The following is a 20,476-nucleotide window of genomic DNA, read 5'->3' as shown; positions in this document are numbered from 1 at the left end:
TAATGGAAACCTCCAGTGAGACACTAGGAAGGCTCTTCATTCCTGTGCACGTGCTTCTTTAAGTCCAAACAGTCCAGGAGAAGTGGCAGTGACAGAGTAAATTGCTGGTTGCTGTTTACTTTGTTTATTTTAAATTGTTTTACTTGTGTTTTAGTGGATTGAACCGAAATGTATAGTTTTATCTTTTTTAGTGCTGCAGCTGGTGTTGGCATCCAATCACGGGAGCAGCTGTGCCAGTTTTGGTGAACATCATTTCAGCTTTGCTGTAGCTCTGGTAGTATGAGTGTTTTCTGTTACGGGCCAAAAATAAAGTGGTTTAGAACTCGAAAAGTTGGTTCCCAGCTGGAGCGAAAATTAAATTGCAGGTTTTCCTTGACCTCAAGTGCAAACCGTTACAACATCAGTGAGCTGTTTTATTCTGCAGGTTGAAAGAGAGTCTTAATGGAGTAGTTTTCTATGACTTCTTATTATTATAAGTTGGTCTGTGCTTCTTTTTGGATAAAAATAAACATCTATTATAACCACAAAGTCAACAGTAATAACAGATCAATCTGCCATCTTGCCGCTAAACTGTTTATTTCTGTTGTACATTGTTGATGATACATTCTTGATTACAATGGTTTGGCTCAAAACTGGTGTAAATGGGGGCTGGTTCACTAAAAGGCACCAAACTTCCAAGAAACCTGAACGGACTTGGTTCGCAAACCAGAGGCTAATTTGGTGGAAAGGGGTATGACTGTTGGCTGGAGTTAAGCTTAGTCATGAGTCACAGTAGTTGTTATATGGCCAAAGCTACTGTAAGCTCTGTGTTTCCTTTTTGCAAAACACTCTGTGTGAATTTGATTTCCCTAAACAGTTATGCAGTGGCTTTTGTTGAGGTTGACAAAGAGCAATAAATTTTGCATCTTGGTTCAGGCCACAGAGCTTTCATGTGGTTTTATAATCCTCATAAGTATAAGCGCAAAGTGGTTGGTTGATGCCTTTGATTGCGGTGCAGAAGCTCACAAAAATCAACCTCATTCGGAAAAAAATTACTTCCCTTGTTTGCCTCAAAATGCTCCCGTCCTGTGTGAAAGTACTCATGAGAAAACATTTCAAAAAATACATTCACATGCAAATTAATCCTTGGAAATGTGAGCAATTTGGCTTCATTTCTTTTAAAACATGGGAAGAAGGCAATGAAAGAAGAAATGACCCCAAAAAAGCATGAAATTGGGAGGAAAAAAAAGTAAAAGAAAATTACCTGAAATAAGTTCTTAAAAACAAAGAAAGAAATATTTTTTTTTAAAAAAAAGGAAATGACCTAGAAATGTGCTTAAAATTAATAATGATTTTGTAATATAATTATATGTGTTATTATGTTATTATGATATCATAAATTTAGTTTACCTCCTTTTTTTAATCATTTTCTACAAATTTCTTGCAATTTGAGGAATATTTCTCACCAAGTTGCTTTTTGCCTTTTTTCCCCATATGTTTGAAAGAATTTGCACAACTTTTGTTAGGTTTCAAAGGTTTAAATACTTGGGAAATATGTCTGAAAACAGCACATGAATAGTGATGTTAATCAGTGAAAAAAAAATGCCCCCTGTGTGTTATGTTATTTTCTCTGGATAATATACAGACGTCAATACGACCAGTTCACAGGGACCAATTTCAGCTGAAGAAAATAGTCCCCCTGAGAACTTTTGACCGCATTCTTGTGTTGTGCAGATTAGCAAGAATAACAAATATCTTATTTGAAAGCAACGTCCCTTCTTCTTCTTCTTTAGAAAACAATTTCAGGGCTGTAACAACAAAATCCCATTCTCCATCACACTGTGGTGATGGCAAGAAAAACTAAAAAACCTGGGCAAACCTCCAGAATAGATGCCACTAGAGATAAGTCAGACCGTGTTTAGTAATTTTTAGTGAACTGACCCTTTAATACACAGCACTGTGTGTCTGTTCATGAGGGGCATCATCAAGGCTGCCCCGAGGAGAGGGAGACCATGAGTTTGACCGGTTATTGATCCCTGAATCTCCTCACGACTCCTCTCTCCGTCTCCTGCCTGCTGCCTGCGGTGCTGCGTGGGCGGCGCTGGATGAAGAGGCCGTTAATGAGGTTGTAAAGATTATAATTGACAGGAGCAGGAGGTCAGTTCTGCACTGAGATTTGAGTCTCGGCCAAACATGTGATCAGACTGGTTGAGAGTTCAGAGGACCGGTGGACTTTGAGGATGTGGAGTGTGTGGAGTGTGTGAAGTGTGTGAAGTGTGTGAAGTGTCAGTGTGGAACACAGCCAAGAGCTGAGAGAGGAGGCAGATGGTGGAAACACTCGAGAAACTCGGGACATGGAGCGGACAACAGAGCTCATCCGAGAAAGGGAAGCAGAGCTAAAACTAAATGTTATTTTAACGATCAATTTATTGACAAACACGTCAACTTCAAACTTCAGCTTAACCCTTTGAAACCTGAGAAGATTGGTTTGATTTTTTTCCAAACATTTGCAGAAGGCAACAAGCAGCTTAACAAGATGTGGACAAAATATGAGGAAAAAATGTACAAAAAGTTACAAGATTATCTGAAAATATGAAAAAAAAAAAAAAAAAAGGAAAAAACAAAAACAAGAATATGATAAAAAAAAAAAAAAAGTGCTAAAATAGATTTTTTCCTGTAACAAAATTTTAATTGTACAATTAATATAATTATAAATTTTGTTTTTTGGACATTTTTTTCTATTTTTTTTCAATAATTTTATAATAATTCTCCTGTTGTTTTTTAAAATCTAATCTATTATCATTTACTAATTTTTTGCATTTTGTTGGACATTTTTTGTCGAGTTGCTCATGTTTTTTTTCCCGCTTGTCATTTTACTTTAAACCAATTTGCTCAGTTTTCAAAGGGTCATGGCAAACATGGCATGTCAAGTAACCGTTTTGGGAGTGGCAGGATTAGGATTTCTCAAACTTGATCCATTCTTGGGACTAAAAATTTGGATATTTCGGCCTGTGCTGCGATGACTTAAATCACACTGATTTAAAAGTCCCCTTCTTTGTGGAGGCACAATACTGAATTGTTGGAGTATTTAATTAATTAATCATTTAATTGTTTGGTCTTTAAAATGTCATAAACTAGTGAAAATCCTGATCATGATTTCAAATTGTTTTCAAATACCTTTTTTGTTTTGTGCAACTGAGCATCCAAAACCTGAAATATACTTAATTTACGATCATATGATTTTGAAAATCTGGCATCTGTTAAGTTTAAGCTAATTGATTTGAGCCAAGCTGAGTGCCGTCTACTTCCACTATATTCTAAAGATTAAATTTTGGGGTAAACTGTCCCTTTAAAATGCTAAACTAAGACTGTTAAACATAGCTGAAGTCATGCACTGCGCTGATACATCCTCACAGAGCAGCCAGCATGGCTGCTGCTTGATAAATGACTGTGAATTAAAACAGTTGATTATCTTTCTATTGATCATTGCAGTTTGGTGATAAATCCCAACAACGACTTAAGAAACTTAAATCGGCCCTACTTCTCTATGGTGCAGACTTTCAATGAATAAAATGAAATTCTGTTTTAATAAAAGCAAAAACTTCTATTATATCATTTCTACACTCTGACGTGATACCAGCGACATATTTAGTGCAAAAAAGGCGCACAAGAGACCTCTTTATTGAATTTATTAAGTTGTATTCAGACACTCAAAACTGATCAGCCCATCACTAGTAATGCTGTTTTACATCATTAAAATTCATTGAGCTGTAAGAGACCACCAGTAAGGTTAATGATGCTACCTGCTTAATGCCGGAGGTTAGCAAGTCCAATACAGTCCGTCATATAAAATCGAAGGGCAGTCATTAATTAAAACATGATCAACACTGTGCAATGCAATAAAAGTTCCTTTCAAACATGACCATGGACCATTTCTGAGAAAAAGTAACAAGACACCAGAGAGAGGGATTTTGTTAATAACACTACATATACCTAAAAAGACCACCACTGCTTAACATTTGACCAGTTTGTGACGAGGTGTAGGATGAAAATTAAAAATAAAAATAAAGCAGACCTATATTGAACTGTACAATTGTTCGGAATCTCTAAATAATTTCCTGGTCAGCTGACGAGCTCGGCAAGCTGTGCTAAAGGAGGAAGAAGACAACATTGCGACATTGCACCCTATAACAACGTTAGAGTATACATTTTTTTTCCACAGACTTGTGACAATGGGTCCAATTTTCTGTGTGCGTGCTGAGTCTAAAAACACCCCCCCACCTTCGATTGAGATCAATTGATGCAGGTTGACTACTGGCCCTGACAGAAACGGATCAAAAAAGACGAGCAGAACTAGTCGTATGTTCAAGTCTTTGCAACTCACAAAGCAAAATGTTCAAAGTCAAGTTTTTCTGTTGATTTTCTGTGTCAAAAGTGTCAAAATTTAACTTCCTTAATGGAGCATTTTTTGTTCCACAATCTTCTAAATTCTGGAGGACCAAATCTGCCATAATGAAAAATAAATGAATAAATACATGACTCAATAAATAAGTGAATAATTAAAAATAACAAAGAAATAAGTTTAGAAAGAAAAGTCTCAACTGTCTTGTAAATATTCAGGTTTATTTTGAAAATAAAAATACAGAGAAATAAAATACAAAAAAACTAAATAAAATTATTTAGTACAAATTATTCTTTTTTTGTTTTTATTTATTTTCATATTTAATTTCCTAATTCATTATTTCTCACTTTATTCATTTCTGTATTTATTAATTTTCTGATTTATTTACTACCCTATTTTTTTATTTCATTGTATTTCCTTAATTCGCTGAGGGATCGCCTTACGCGCTGAATCAGTAGTGGCATACCGTCAGCCACTTTTCGATCTGACACTGCTCAACAACATCAGCAAAAAGTCATAAAAGCCAAAAGTGAGCAAAAAAAGTGGCTCACAGTCGGTCACGAGACAAGTACAATCAATCTGTAAACTCTCATTTTAATTAACCAATGGCTGTTGAGACATGAAGACACGCCCCTTAATTGACACATGGTCAATGAAATACAGGAATAATTAAAAGAAAAAAAAGAGAAATAAATAAATATTTCTGTGCATATTTATTTATTTATTTTCAAAATAAGCCTGCATATTTATTTGATAATTGAGATTTTTTTGTCCTGAATATACCTTTATTATTCCAATTTATTTATATACTGAGTCACTGATTTATTTTTTATCGTGGCAGATTTGGTCCTCCATACTTGACAAGCTCGTATTGCTCTACAGATGGTCGCACATAAGGTGGGTTTTCTTTACAGTACTCTCACTTTTTCTATGTGTGTTCCAACTTTTTAAAAAACTGGACCGTACCAAATTTATTTTCCGCACTTTCCACTCTTGGATGCAGACGTCCTCTTGTGTAACAGATGTGAGGGAGGGAGGGATTCTTGGTTTGCACAACAGTCCTTTCCTGGCACCGTGTCAACGCATCGATGCCTCACAGACACACAGACAGTCCGAGCAGCCAGGCGTCTCGAGATGGGAACAATTTGGTTTTCTTCTGATTGTGAGCTTAACAACCCGCACACAAAGAGCACTACAGGCAACACCACTCGCATCCCTGTGAAGTGACAAATGAGGCTACACCTTCTCATCCGCAGATCACACTCGGAGATTCACGCACGACACAATCACACGTTCACAGGTTTCCTCGCTCGCTCGTCTTTCTAAATCGGGGGGTTAGTCTTCCAACTAATAAGAGATAAAAATGTGTTTTTTTTAGGCGTTGTAGTGATACATGCATCCATTATACTGATATACACTTCTTAAAAAAAGTTAAAAAAAAAAAAAAAAAGAACATCAACAAAATAAAAGGTATTAGAAATGCAGCTATACAGAGTCTTTTAGCTATTCCAGGAGGGGGGGGGTGAGGTTGACGGTCTGGTCTGACGTCAGGAAGCCGAGGAGCCCGATGTCCAGATGTTCAGTTGGGAAGGAGGAGAGGAGGGAGGATGTGTGTGGGAGGGATGAAGAGGAAGAGCTGTGTTAGTTACTGCAGCAGGGACGGCTGGTGGACTGAGGCGTCTCCGTCAGGTCCACTCCCTGGTTTCCCCTGCTGCTGCCTCCGGATGCTTGGGGCTCGTTCTTGGGTAACTTCTTTGCTGCAATGACAAAGCAACAACATGAAATCACCGTAGATCATCAGATAACCCCGCCCATGAAGACAATAAAATGAATCGTGATGAGAACACTTCACCAGCAAAATGACTATTTATAAATCCTGCTTTACATAACGCCTGTTACTTTGAATTTCAAGAAATAAGCTTTTTTCTGGAACGCCTCCACGGTGAACGGAGAATCCGAAAAATGCAGACACTCTTCATGAAGACATAGATGACAACAAAGCATTTAACATAAGACTGGATAAGTTAAATCATACTGTGTTTAACTTCAGGTCGTGAGAAATGATTCCTACTTTTTTGGATAATGTGTTCACTGGAAGGCTTGCGAGCAAAGACAAAAGTTTTCTTCACAAAATAAAACTGACACACGGTGAGTACTTGATATACAAATGGTCATTTTGTGGGAGAAGTATTCCTTTAAGAGTAGCTCTGCATTAAATCCTCTTGTTTTTGAGTTAGTAAAATACACATATTACACCACTTTTAAATGACCCTGGTCCCAGTCTGCAGCGTGCAGCAAAGATCATTTTAATATTTTCAGAGAAAATCTTTTATTTATGTCCTCTGGATTTGAATGTGCAGAATATGAGATTTATAAAGGACAAAAAATGCCAAAATATGTTTTCCACAAATCACCAAAAGTTTTTAAAGTGAAAAAAACAAGAAGCAAAAAACAGCAAAATGTTTTCTTCAAAAACTGCAAAAAAAAAGGGACGGATGTTTTCCTTTAAAAAATACAGCGTTATAATCTATCGTTCAATAGGCATTATGTGTTTTTAATCACATTGATATTATGTGATGCCGCCAAAATCAACAAGCTGACCATAATGATGTTGTCATTAGTCCCGCCCCCACAGGATGGTGAGAGAGCTGTCAGTCAAGCACAGTCTGAGCTTGAGAGGAAGTGCAATCAGGCAACAGGAGTGAGAACACCTGTGTGGGTGTGGAGGCAACTGTGCTGCACAAACCAGCTCCTGCAGCAGCAAGAAATCTGTGTTGTTGCTTTATAGTAGAAAACATTGTGTTCGTCAAATGCAAATGAAGCTGCAGCTTTCAGATGCTGCATTCTTCAAAGGCCACAGTGTCCTTTAGACCAGCTGAAGCCCGACGTCTCTTCCCGACATGAAACCAGGGACGAGGTCTGACCAAATGCAACTGCAACAACCACCAGGACGTTTCCAAAAAAGGGTGGTAAGTACCAGTTTACTTAGGAGACAATTCTGGGCTGTGCAGAGTTCCTACGGTTTAAGGCGAGATTTAATACTTTTAAAGGCTTTTTTACTGCCACTCGAAATAAACTTTAAGACTGATTTTACAATAATCAAAACTGAAGAAAAGGAAACTGTGAAACATCAGTTACATAATGTTGCCCTAATGTTTATTGTTACACACAATATGACATGAGTGGAAATTTGGTGAATTTGTATATTTTAAAAAAATATTTTAAAAAATAAAAATATTTGCATTTTTAAGACTTCTGAAAAACTGATTTAAGACATTTTGATATCAATTAAGGCCTGATGTTTAGATTATCGAAGTAAATGGCTTTTAAGAGTTTTTAAGGATCCACAGGAACTCTGGCTGTGAATTTAAAGGAGCTATATCCGTCATTCAAAGCTTTAATACAGCAGCAAACTATTATGTGCTATGAGATGATACAGTGAAGTATTGGCATCATTTTAGGGAAGGTAGATTTAAGACTTTTTTAATGTCACAAAGGATTAAATTTCAGACAGTTTTTACAGTAACTAAAATTGGGAAAAGGAAAAAAAAAAGACCCATAAAATAATACTTGCCAGTTCTGAGCATTTTTACAACTTTTGAAATACTGAATAAAGACATTTTAATACAAATTAAGGCCTTATTTTTATATTAATGAATTAAATGCCTCTTGTTGTTGACAGTCCGGCTGTGCACACATGCATGTCGCTGTGAGTGTATCCCACTGCCAAGCTCATCGCCGCCACTCTGCACTGTGCTCATACGCCAACTGCCCAGTTTCCCCCCAAGGTAATACTGTTAGCTCTGTCAGCACTGTTGTTGTTGTTTGCACTGTTTATTGTGTTAGCACCATTAGCTGCAAGCTGCCAGCTCAGTCACCTTCATGTTGAGAACTGTGTGCAGACAATCCTGCCCCAAATTCTGAATTATTATTTGCTCTGAACAGGTCCTTTAATTTCAACGCACGACAACTGCTGTACAATGTATCCGCTCAACCTTTTAGCTTGATTTCTTCTAAAAACACAGTGAGAAGGCAATTAGCAACTAAAAAAGAAATGACCCAAAAATTTGCAAAAAATGAGTAAGAAAAAAAAAAAAGTACAAGAGAATTATCAGAAAATTGGCAACAACAACTAAAACACAAAAACAAACAAGTACACGATCTAAAAAAAAAAAGACCAAAAAAGTAAAAATAATCATGTAACATACATTTAAATGTATAATCACAATAATTAAAAATATATTTTTCTGGACATTTTTCCCTTGCTTAATAAAAATATTTTTTAAAACTGGCCTTTTTCTTGCAATTTGTAGTGTAATTCTTGCCAAGTTGCTCATTGCCTTTCACCCCCATGTTTTCAAAAGAATTCAGAGGTTTATATACTTGTGAAAGGCATCTGAACGCAGCACAAGAAAAGTGTTGTCAAACCAGGTTTCAAAGAGTTAATAGTAAATCTTGTTTATCCAAATAGCTTCCATTTGTTTGTAAAGCCGTGAAATTAACTACAACTGAAGGCTGTGAAAAAAACACCCACTGCGTTTTTCGTATCCTCACTGGTCCAGCTTTCAGTGACAGTTATCACCTGAATGCAAATACATGCACACATGATACTTTCAGCCTGATGCAGCACCGTCTGTTTACAGCTGGTCAGACGGCTGCTGTATCAGGGCCCTAAATTTAGTTTATATGAGAATTATTAAAATCTACAGAAATACGTATGATATGTGTATATATTTATACAGTATATGTGTACAAGCAGTACACATATACTGTATGTGTATACATACATACATACCCCTTAGTCCTTAGGGACTGTTTGGCATATTTTATTCACTTTTCATTCTTCACTCTTTGATTTGGCTGTGTTCATGCATATGGCAGAAATTTTGGCAAGATTGTGTATTTTTGTTCAAATTTTGAATTTCCAGCTCAGCTCCTACAATAAGTTTAAAATACACAGTGAAAACAAAATTGTTGTGCAAAAAAAAAGCACCATTGAAATCCAATCATACCACAATTTTGACCCCATGTCAATCAAAGCATGAAAACATGCATATTATTATTTTTGGGTGTCATTCTGGGCTTTTGCCTTGGAATTTGTCATTTTTACCAGTTTCCACCTAATTGGCATACGAAGAAAATAAATACTATTTCCACAAGATGCACTGTCACAAACAATAATGCTGCAATTCACTGACATATTTCAAGCTGCGATAATCAAAATAATCTACTTGGCATGAAGTATACAGGAGTACATCTTTTTTTAAAAAAACATAGTAGCATCATGACAAAACCCTGGCATCTAAAGTGTTGAAGTTCTGAAAGTTAATGAATATTTAATATTTATGATTACGACTGATGTTGGTTAAAAAAATAACTCTTTTAATGTATAATATTTCCTAAAGCTCGATTTTGAAAAGCACATTTTGTGCGCAGAGTGTGTGTGTGTAATATTAAAGCTAAGGGTTAACATTATATGAGCCGAGGCGGGGAGTGAAGGGTGAGACAAAAGGTTAACTTTCCCTCTGGAGTTTCAATACTTGCAAAATATGTAAGACATGGATAAGATGCAGCTTTGCATACATGATTTATTATTGTATTTTGCACAGATATTAAATAAAAAACAAAAATAATATCTGAAACAAGATGGAATAGTTTAAGATATGAGACACTTACCAATGGCCATGAATATCTCATTGACGTTCATAGAGGTCTTTGCTGATGTTTCCATAAAAAGCAAGCTGTTATCATCTGCGTATGACTGTGCGTCCTGTGAAAGTGAAACATCAGGGAATCATTCATTCAAGTGTCGCCAGTTTGTACGGACACAGACTAAATGTGGACAAAGCACAGCGGGTATGTCCCAAACAGGGGCCGATCGGACAGAGCTTATGTATTTTCTTCTGACATGTTTCATCAATAATCATCAGTCTGTGAATGTTTTATGGTAGCTTCCACAGACTTTGACACAATTTACAGTTTATCTGTAACGATTTTTCTGTTTACAAATTAATTGATGTGGATTTAAAGTACACAAACCTGGAAGTCCAGTGCTCTCTTGTTTGCGAGATCAGCCTTGTTCCCAGCCAGAGCTATTACAATATTTGGACTGGCTTGTCTCTGAAGCTCTTTAACCCAGTTCTTCGCCCGTACAAATGACTCCTGGCAAACAAACAAGGGAGGGGACGGGGGGGTGACTCAGTTAGTGAAAAATAACAATCAGATCCATGTGATGTGAAGACGAGGACAGCAGGGGCCTTCCTGTGACGTCTGGCTATGCTTTTAGCTCATTTTTTTATCAAGGCCTCTAACAGACGCATTAAAAAGATGCTTTTGATGAAATATGAACAAAGTCAGTGAAGTGAAAGCAGCATTTTTTGCTGTATGGGCGGCAGGGTTATGCTACACTAGCATGCAGGAGTTATGCAGAGAACATAGAAAGAATATTAATATCGTGGGCTTACAAGCCTTTTCTTTGAGCTCTGAGGAGAAAGAAGTTTTTGTTTTAGACCTTGAGTCTCATTCATGAAACACAAGCACAACCAGTTTGTGTGTCAAGTGCTCACAGAAGGAAATTTACGTGTACTCTGACATTCAGTAATACTTCAGAAGGTCCTTTATGTTCGTATTTACTACAAAATCTACATCCGCCGCTGACCACGCTCGTTTTAATAAGACATGCAGTAAAGTATTGCTTTTCATTATGAGGAAATTTCGATTTTGATTCATATTTCACTGTTATATTCACAATGTAGACAGATGTCTTTGAAAGACTAAAATTAACCCTTTGAAACCTGGATCAACGTCAGTTTTCTTGTGCTGTGTTCAGACACCTTTTACAAGTTTTTTAAACCTGCACAAATTTGTTTTATTTCTTCCAAAAACATGGGGAAAAGAGCTATGAGCAACTTGGCCAAAAAAAGTCCCACAAACTGCCAGAAATTAATAACCTGAAAAAGAGTTATGTTTTTAAATTGGGGGAAAAGGGGAAAAATGTTCAGAAAACTATAATCAGAACTATTCATATTATATATTTTAAATTATATTACCAAATATATATATATATATATATATATATATATATATATATATATATATATATATATATATATATATGTATTTCAATTTTCAGCACTTTTTTACAGGCCAAATTTCTTGTTTGTTTTTTTTTATGACCACTGTCACTGATGAATATTCATAGCTGACAGTAATGTCGACATTAAACTCTCCTCGTCCTATTTTTTGTAACTCTTTCAAGCACAATTTACAAGCAGAATCAGCTGCTGCCTCAATAGCAGCTTTTATTCAGTGTAATCAGCACACTCACTGTTCAGTGTATAGACTAAGTGGATATGGGTACAGATGCATATCTGGGTGCAGATCTGTAAACAGCCCCACCGCCTCTCCTGTTCAGGAGCAGGACACACAGACTCTGTGGTGGTTTTGCAGGTCTTTGTAGTCGTTCTGCATCTTTGAGTGTTTTTTTGTCTTTTTGTAGTTGTCTGGCTCTCTGCAGTAATTATGTGTCTGTGTGACTGACTTTTGTGTCTCTTTTGATCAGCTTTGTGTTGCTTTGCAGTTATTCGGTGTCTCTTTTTGGGCGTGTTGAGTCTCTTCTGGTCAGTGCGAGTTAATTTGAGTGTCATTTTGCAGGTGAAAGTCAGGTGGTGTCCTGGGCCTGTTGAATAATGTGCGGCTGTTGTTGGATGTTGTCCTTGTTATCAAAAGTCCAACAGCTTTTGCTGTATATGTACATATTTCTGAGTGCAGTCACGTGTGACCTTTTGGCATCACGCTACTGATGTACATATTAGTTCTACATGTATTGCCAATCATCTCAGAACTCATCAGCTGTTGGTCTGATGACATTAAAGCACCCTTACTTATTTTTTTTTAGCACTGGGGAGTGACTTGGCACTATGGTTGGCATTAGGGGAGGGACATTCAACTTTAAATAGCCGTGTTTTGCATTTATTTTACTGGCAATTTGAAAAGAAAACATGCCTTCCATATGTTCTTCCATATGGCTTTGTTTTTCTTTAACAACTTTTAGGGATTTTTAAAGAAAAAATTTTTGGCCTATTTTTTTGCATTTTGATTTTTGAGGAAAAGATTTTGGCTTTTGGCTTGTTTTTTTAAAGCATTTGGTGATTTTTGAATAAAACATTTTGGCAGATTTTGACCTCATAAATCACCAAAATTGACACTATTTATCACTGCCAGAAACTGTAAAAAAAACCTAAAATTATTGTTGGATTTTTGCATTTCCGACAGTCAGGACAAATAATGTGATATTAGACAGGATTGTGAAACAGAATTCCATGACTTTGACAAAATTTTCAGGGTACATTTACTTTTAAAAAATGTTTCCAGACCTTGTAATTGTTATTTGCAAATTTCATGACCTTTCCAGGTATTTCATGACAGTCCAAACCCTGTAAATTGCAGATAGCCGATGGCTTCTGAGACTGCATTTTGGCCAATGCGTTCTGCTCCTCCACACCGACTGCTTACCTGCAGCTCAAATGTGATTGGTCAATACAACTCAAACTACAAATGGAAACCAGAGCGCTTACGATATTGAGATCTTGTCCTGTTGCTTACAGATAGATACAGATGCATATATATGCATCACATATATGCATGTCTACAAGACAGCGTATTGTTTAGTGACTACTCTCTTAATTTGTTAATATATGTAAATACGTTTTTTGGCTTGGCCTCTACTGTCTCCTCATCATCCTAACAACACAGTTCCAGCTCTGGTTAGTGACAGCAGCGTTGGTAACAGCAACAACACGGCAGCAGAGCTGGCACCTGACTCACCTCATTTGTGATATCATACACCACAATGGCTGCCTGGGCACCTCTGTAGTACATGGGAGCCAGACTGTGGTAGCGCTCCTGACCAGCTGTGTCCCAGATTTCAAACTTGACTGTTGTGTCGTCCAAACATACCGTCTGAGTCAGGAAGGCAGCTGCAGGGGCACAAAGCAGAGGAACCGGTGACAAATGGGCACGGAGCTACTGAGTTGCACAAAACTGTGTTTCTGTGAAGGTAATAATTTAAGAGCGATGCTGGAGGCACACACGGGAGGATTATCTGCTTGACTTAGTCCACATTTTGAAAACGGGGCCCGAGTGATATCAAACATGTTTTATACTGATAATCCAAAATCTGGATGCGTGCTGAAGCATCAACTGAGGTGGGATTCACTCAAACACGTTTTAACTTTTATTTGCTCTCCGCAGATTAACTGACAGAAAAGTGGCCTGTTCACATTCAGTCAGTTACACACATTCAAACCTGCACGCTTCAGTACAACTTCACTTTTGCCCCTCTGGCATTCGTAGCAGTGACCTTTTTGAGTTTGGAGCAGAAATAGGCGGAGCTCTTTTTTGCTCGATTAAACTAGGGCTGGACTTTTAGGGTATTTGTTAATTCGGTAGGTATTCGCTTTTCAATTCAGATATTCGGATGTTCTTTTTTCTTTTTTTTTTTGCAGGGGTAGAACGCCATTTCAATGTTTGATACTGTTGCTGAGCATGTTTCACACACACAATGACGGGACTGATCGTTTTATTAACGGGGTGACGGGGTATTGGGGTGTCGGCACAGTGTCTGTCCACACCCTCGATTATTCGCTGTTGATTAATGGCAAAGCTTCGGCTGAGCCATTGGCTGTTATCAGCTGATGACGATAGTTTGTAAAACATCCTATCGATTAATCCACAAACCAATAAATCAGTTGACCTCTAAACTGTAAGCAGTAAGTTTACTAAAGGGAAATTATATATTATCTATATATTATATATAGATAATAACTGACTGTTAACCTGCTGGGCAGCAGCTGGACATACCAGGAACTAGATGTGGATTTCACCTAATTGACCCTTTTTAAGTGCCGCTCCTTTTTACTTTGTGCTCTAATAAAAGTTTGGCAAGATTCCTACCTGTCAGATCATTGAATCAACTTTCCCCTTTCCTGATATACTTAGTTACATGTGCCAGGTGCTACGTTTCTCTATACTGACAAGAATTTGTAGAAAGTTAGAAGATGTGGCTGTGAAACTTGTTAAAGTGACACTTCACACATCAGATAGGTGTCAAAATCTTCACGGACACATTACTTTTATAGTCACATCTACAGGTTACGTAAGTGAAATTGCTAAGGAGTTAGCCTAATGTCTGATCACCAGCGTCAGCCTGATTTGCTTCCTCATTTTTGTGATAACATTTAAGAGATTTGGAAACTTATCGTTAGCCAGATCAAGCCTGACGTTCTTTGGTTTATATCATCTCTCCTACCTGCTGCCCCAAAGTAACTTTTGGTGCTATTTATTTACAAACACATGACATCCAGCATCCCATCGTGAATATCTCCTTTCATCACATACTTTAAGTCCTCGCTGTTGGCTTTTTAAATGCAGAAACGATCCGATAAACACGGCAGCACCCCTGCTCAACGACCAGCATCTCAATGTTTCCGTTTGTTAAGTCTGTCTGACCTGACAACAGTAACGAAGAGGCCGGGACTTTGAATCAACTTATTATTCCTACAGTTCTCTGTTTCTATTGGTCATCTTCAAACAGTCAATTTTCCATCTCCTTTTTAGTTTCCCTTTTATTAATTTAATCCAGTATTGTTTGCCACCATGTTTTTTTGGGGGGGGTGGGGCGTTAAACCACCTTTGTACCTATTTCCTCTGCTCTTAGTAACTTTTTCTGTCCTCTGATACCACAAAAGCTGATTTTATTGTTACACTTTATAATCTGTTTAGTGACCAGGAACTATGACTCCTGTAATAGTCGTTTGTGTGTAGCCTTTTAAGGATGATCTAGATATTCAACGCACATTCCACCGTATGACTCATCGTTTCAAGTCTTCCCATGAAAAGTATTAAAGTATGTCGGTGATATCACTCCTTGCATACAATTTAGCGGTCCTGTTTACCGAAAATAAGCTACAACATGGTCTTTACAGAGATGCTTACCTCCGATTGTGCTCTCTTGGAATTCGTGAAACTGTCCCTTGACGAAACGAAGTACGAGACTTGATTTCCCCACAGCCGACTCTCCTAAAAGCACAAGTTTGAACTGGCAGATCTTGTTGCCTGCGTTTGGCCCATTGGGTCGTGTAGCTCCGGCTCTACTTGCCATGTCACACTGCCCGGTCTCTTCCTCTGGAGGCTGACGTACTGTGAGAAACTGCAGAAAATATCTGAGAAGGAGAGCGAGAAGAAGGCAAAGTGTCTCTGTCACAAAAAAAATCTAAATGGCTCAAAAATCAGTGTCAGGGGATAGTTTAGGCTTACGCTGATAAACAGGTTTTCTGCATTTGATTAGAAATTTAAGCGTATAGTTTGACCTTTTTACTGTATGCAATTGTAAATTGTGGGGGTGGGTGGAAAAAAAAATCGATAAAGCATAGTATTGCAATATTTTTGTATTGTTACAGAGTATTGATATATATCTATTTTTAACTATATAAATTATTTATTATTACAAAAATATTTTAAAAAACGTTGGTCACCTACTAGAATAATAAAACAAATCTCTTTTTTGCCCAAGAGATACAATTTGCTGCCATTAAAATGGTTCAATCGAGATGCACAGACTGAAAACTTTCTTATTAGCTGTAGTTTTTGATCGTATACAGCGATTGGTACATAGTTTTTCAAGATTTAAGGCTAAATAAGACAAGCATTTCCTCTGTAGTTAAATCAGCCTCAGACATTGAAACCAGCACAGAGAGCATTAAGACTTTACAGATTATTGACCCGACCGATTATCTGGGCTGATATTTGGCATTTTGCTGATTATCTGTATCAGCGTTTTATTTTAATGATGATTTAAAAAGGTGCAAAGAAAGTGTCAGCATGGGAGGCACTTTTACTTTGTAAAACATCAGAGAGCTGTTTTTATTAATTCTTTATTCAGATTTTCAAGTTTATTAAAAAAAAAAGTCACTGGGAACTTTCTGTATATGTTTTGATTAAACATTTGCTAAAGGAATTCAAACAAAGTTTAGTGTTGGACTTGTTATGTTCCAAATTCTAGATATTGACAGAAAGATTTTAAATTTTATTGAAATTGCAAATCAGATCCATATATTGGTTATTGGTCTCATTAACAACTAATAATCTATATCGACCATGAAAAAATTCTAGTGGACGACCCCTAAACTAAAGACCATTTGTGGTATAATACAGAAATGTATCATAGCACACCTTATGTAACACTTGCTGATGAAATAGGACTGATGAAATCTGTACTGTTTATTACATGCTTTTAGAAGTCGTGGACACACACACAAAAAAATACAAAGTTTTTTAAAATCTAAAATGTTTATGCACATATTTGTTTGTAGAACTGGTGAAATACTCATAAATGTCAATGTCATAGTTTATACTTTTGCTCTTACAATATATGTCTTTTAAAACTCTCCTAGAGACCAAAATGTAATAGATAATAGAAAGTGAACTACAGTAAATTTCCTTCCATGGAAATTGTATTGAGTCAACATGAGTTTCACATTACCAGCTGCACTTTGTTTCCTCTCCAAACAATAGTTGGTTGCTTGCCATAACTAACTGAGCAAATAAGTGTAACAGGTATGGCAAAAACACGCTGGGCTTTGGCTGATTAAATAATGGGTCCACCTGAAGGTAACCCAAAATTAAGGCATCTGATCTTCTTTCCAAAGTTTCTCACCTGTACCAAATTGACTGCAACTTCTAAGAAATGCCAAAAAGTTAACCAACTGGTGTGACAGCAACAACAAACCTTGGGCAACTCCTGCTTGTAGCTTTAAAGTTATGTGAGTCAGACTGTCATAACGGGGATTAGTATCACACGGGTCTGGGCACATGTGTGGGAAAATATTTTAGGGTTAAGTTACAGACTGTTTTCTATCTGCCGGTGTGTAGATTTACGCTGAATAACAACATCAGCCTTACTCACCAGAAAACAACAGATTCTCTCTGTAACTTAGACATTTCTCATTCCCCCCAACCACGAAAACACACAGCATCAGTCCAAATATAATTACTGTCAACTTCGTCGAAATCGCGTTACGACACAGTTAACCACAAATAACCTGTTATGTTGTTGTTGACTGGCTCGTATTAGCACACGGCTAACGTTAGCAACATAGCTACCTAGTGAGTTCAAAATGTCTAACCTAAACACAATCCCTGCTTGTAAAACAAATAAAAGGCGCTAGCCTGCGTAACAGTAGTTTAAATCCAAATACAAGCCGAAATCACACACCTCAGATCTGTCATTTAACTCTAGATAACGTTTGCCAAAACACAGATGATGCAGTTTTGGGTGTGTACAGCTAATGACAGCTAGCTAACATTAGCTGCATGACGTTAATTTGGTGAGCTGTCTCACCAATCGGTGGACTAAAACGAGTCGCGTATGTTTGTTTTATTATCGTAGGTTAAGATAGGCGATCTAAAAACACGCCGACTGATCCGGATTCACCGGCCGTTTAACGTTAACGCTAACTAGCTTGGCCCTTCCAGTGTCGGCTAGCTAACGTTAGCTAGCCACATAATAGACACCAAGCGAACGTTGTCGGGAGGAGCCCTTAGCTAGCATGCTAATATTAGCCACTCACCTACCAAAAAGAGGAAGCTAGTTAATGTGAGCGGTGTCTCCAGGACAGTCTTTGTGGCACTTCAGTGTCTCTTCACAGTGTCTCGATTACCCAGACAGCAACAGTAAGGTTAGATTTCATAAGGCTCCGCGATGTCCCTCTCCCACTTCTTTCAACTTCCCCTTTCGCATTGTACGAAGGATGATGACAGATCGTATGACTGGAATTGACAATCCCCCTACGTAATGCTGCGACGGACCAATCACATGTTAGGGTTTATTCCAAATTTACTGGTATGTGGCTTTCCCAAAAAAAAAAACAAACTACAAGACACAGCAAGTGACTTTCATCAGGATAACAGGCCCAAAACAGGAATTACTGTTCCTCAGGTAAAAAAAAAAAAAAATCACCTACAATGTTTTTTTTTTTGTTTTTTTTTTAAACATCCTGTAAGAGACTGTTTGTTATTTATCAGCTGGAAGGGTGTTATGTAGTTTTAGGTCCACATTGAGGGATTTTTTTAAAGTCATAATATCATGAGAAAAGTCGTGATATTTTGAGAAAAAAAAATAGTGCGATGGACCAATCACATGTTAGGGTTTATTCCAAATTTACTGGTATGTGGCTTTCCCAAAAAAAAAACTACAAGACACAGCAAGTGACTTACTATTAAGACTTTCATCAGGATAACAGGCCAAAACAGGAATTAATATTACACAGGTAAAAAAAAAAAAATCACTTACAATGTTTTTTTTTTTTTTTAAACATCCTGTAAGGGACTGTTTGTTATTTATCAGCTGGAAGGGTGTGGTGTAGTTTTAGGTCCACATTGAGGGATTTTTTTTTTTTTAAAGTCATAATATCATGAGAAAAGTCGTGATATTTTGAGAAAAAAAGTAGTGCGACGGACCAATCACATGTTAGGGTTTATTCCAAATATACTGGTATGTGGCTTTCCCAAAAAAAAAAAAAACTACAAGACACAGCAAGTGACTTACTATTAAGACTTTCACCAGGATAACAGGCCCAAAACAGGAATTAATATTACTCAGGTAAAAAAAAAAAAAATCACTTACGATGTTTTGTTTTTTTTAAACCTCCTGTAAGGGACTGTTTGTTATTTATCAGTTAGAAGGGTGTGGTGTAGTTTTAGGTCCACATCGAGGGATTTTTTTGTGTCATAATATCATGTGAAAAGTCGTGATATTTTGAGAAAAAAGTAGTAATATTATGAGAATAAACTCGTAATTTTGGAAGAATAAAGTAGTTTACAAGAAAAAAGTCATAATTTTATGAGAACAAAGTCGTAATATTACCAGAATAGAGTCATGATTTTATGAGAAAAAAGTAATAATTTTATGAGAATAAAGTCATAATATTACGAGAATAGAGTCATGATTTTGCAAGAAAAACAATACAGTCGTGCACACAGTCAGTTTAGGTTGTCCGGGAGAACCCTGTCTATACCAAAACCAGAAATTATAAGAAACAAAATTATTGACCTCATTTTCAAATTCTGATGTAGGTTCCTGTCTTAAAAATCATTTAATATATGTCTCCCTTATAATTTTACCAAACAAAAATCATGTGCACTAACCAAATCCTGTGGAAAACATTAAATTCTGCCTTCCTGTGTGCATGACAATGTGAAAAACAGTCTTTTTTTCTCAACTCCTGGATTTTTTTTCCCCAGATTTTTACTTTAAACATCAAAGTGCAGGTTTTTAAATTCTAGCAAAGTCTGCTGTACCGATATACTGACATGGCCACTGTTGTGTACAGTTTAAACCTTTGCCAATATGGACACACATTTGCTTTACTGACACCATGAGCACCACAGAGGACAGTATTACTGGCATAGTAAACAAGAGAGACACAAAAGAAGATTAGAAGACTATTTTTAAAAAGCAAAGGAAAAATGTCCAGTGAACTATATTCATAATTCTATATTTAAAATTATTTTTTAAGCTTTTTATTTAGCTAATTTCTCACTTTGTATTTTTTGTTGTTGTTGTTTTACTTTCTCTTTTTTCTGATTTTTTTCTAGTTTATTATTTTAAAAATGTATTATTATTTATTTTTTTTGGCAAATTTCCAGGTAATTTGTTTGTACTTTTGTACAGATTTCTTGCTACCTTCATTTCTTATTCTGTTGCTCATTACCTTCTTCCCATGTTTTCGAAAACAAAACAAAAAAAACAAACAAAAAAAAAACACCAACAACAATTTGCCAGGTTTCAAATGGTTAAATAAAGAATTTAATTATATTTTCCATTTTAGCTGAGCAGCAATTTTGTGTGAAAGGAATCAAAAGTCCATCCCATATAGACACCTGTCCCAAATATAAGCGTGTTGAGTTCAATGACTTAAGCAAATAATAGCCTGGGCTATAAATTAAAGTTTTTCGGCATTTAAAAAAATAATAATAATTAAAAAGGTTATTTTTGGTGGAGGAATGGTCACACATTTTTTATCAGTCATTCAGAAA

General features: G+C 36.7%; 1 protein-coding gene across 2 annotated transcripts; it reads right to left on the bottom strand.

The window, feature by feature from the left end:
- Positions 1-3,653: 3,653 nt before the first annotated feature.
- Positions 3,654-18,212, bottom strand: rab5ab (RAB5A, member RAS oncogene family, b). 2 transcript variants are annotated; one of them, XM_042490132.2, is made up of 6 exons: positions 18,010-18,212; positions 15,377-15,603; positions 13,208-13,359; positions 10,421-10,543; positions 10,058-10,151; positions 3,654-6,138 (listed from the first exon to the last, which is right to left on the bottom strand). In XM_042490132.2, the coding sequence occupies exons 2-6, from the start codon at positions 15,540-15,542 to the stop codon at positions 6,023-6,025; spliced, it is 651 nt and encodes a 216-aa protein (XP_042346066.1). In that variant the 5' UTR covers positions 15,543-15,603; positions 18,010-18,212; the 3' UTR covers positions 3,654-6,022. The 2 variants fall into 2 exon arrangements, with proteins under 2 accessions (XP_042346066.1, XP_042346065.1); XM_042490131.2 differs by having other exon boundaries at positions 18,014-18,212.
- Between the last annotated feature and the right edge of the window lie 2,264 nt (positions 18,213-20,476).

The sequence above is a fragment of the Plectropomus leopardus genome, chromosome 11 (assembly GCF_026936395.1).
Source record: "Plectropomus leopardus strain MGB_pleo_1.0 chromosome 11, ASM2693639v1, whole genome shotgun sequence".
Taxonomy (NCBI): Eukaryota; Metazoa; Chordata; class Actinopteri; order Perciformes; family Serranidae; genus Plectropomus; species Plectropomus leopardus.
Note: the sequence above shows the minus strand (reverse complement) of the source record. Positions and strands in the feature narration are given on the sequence as shown.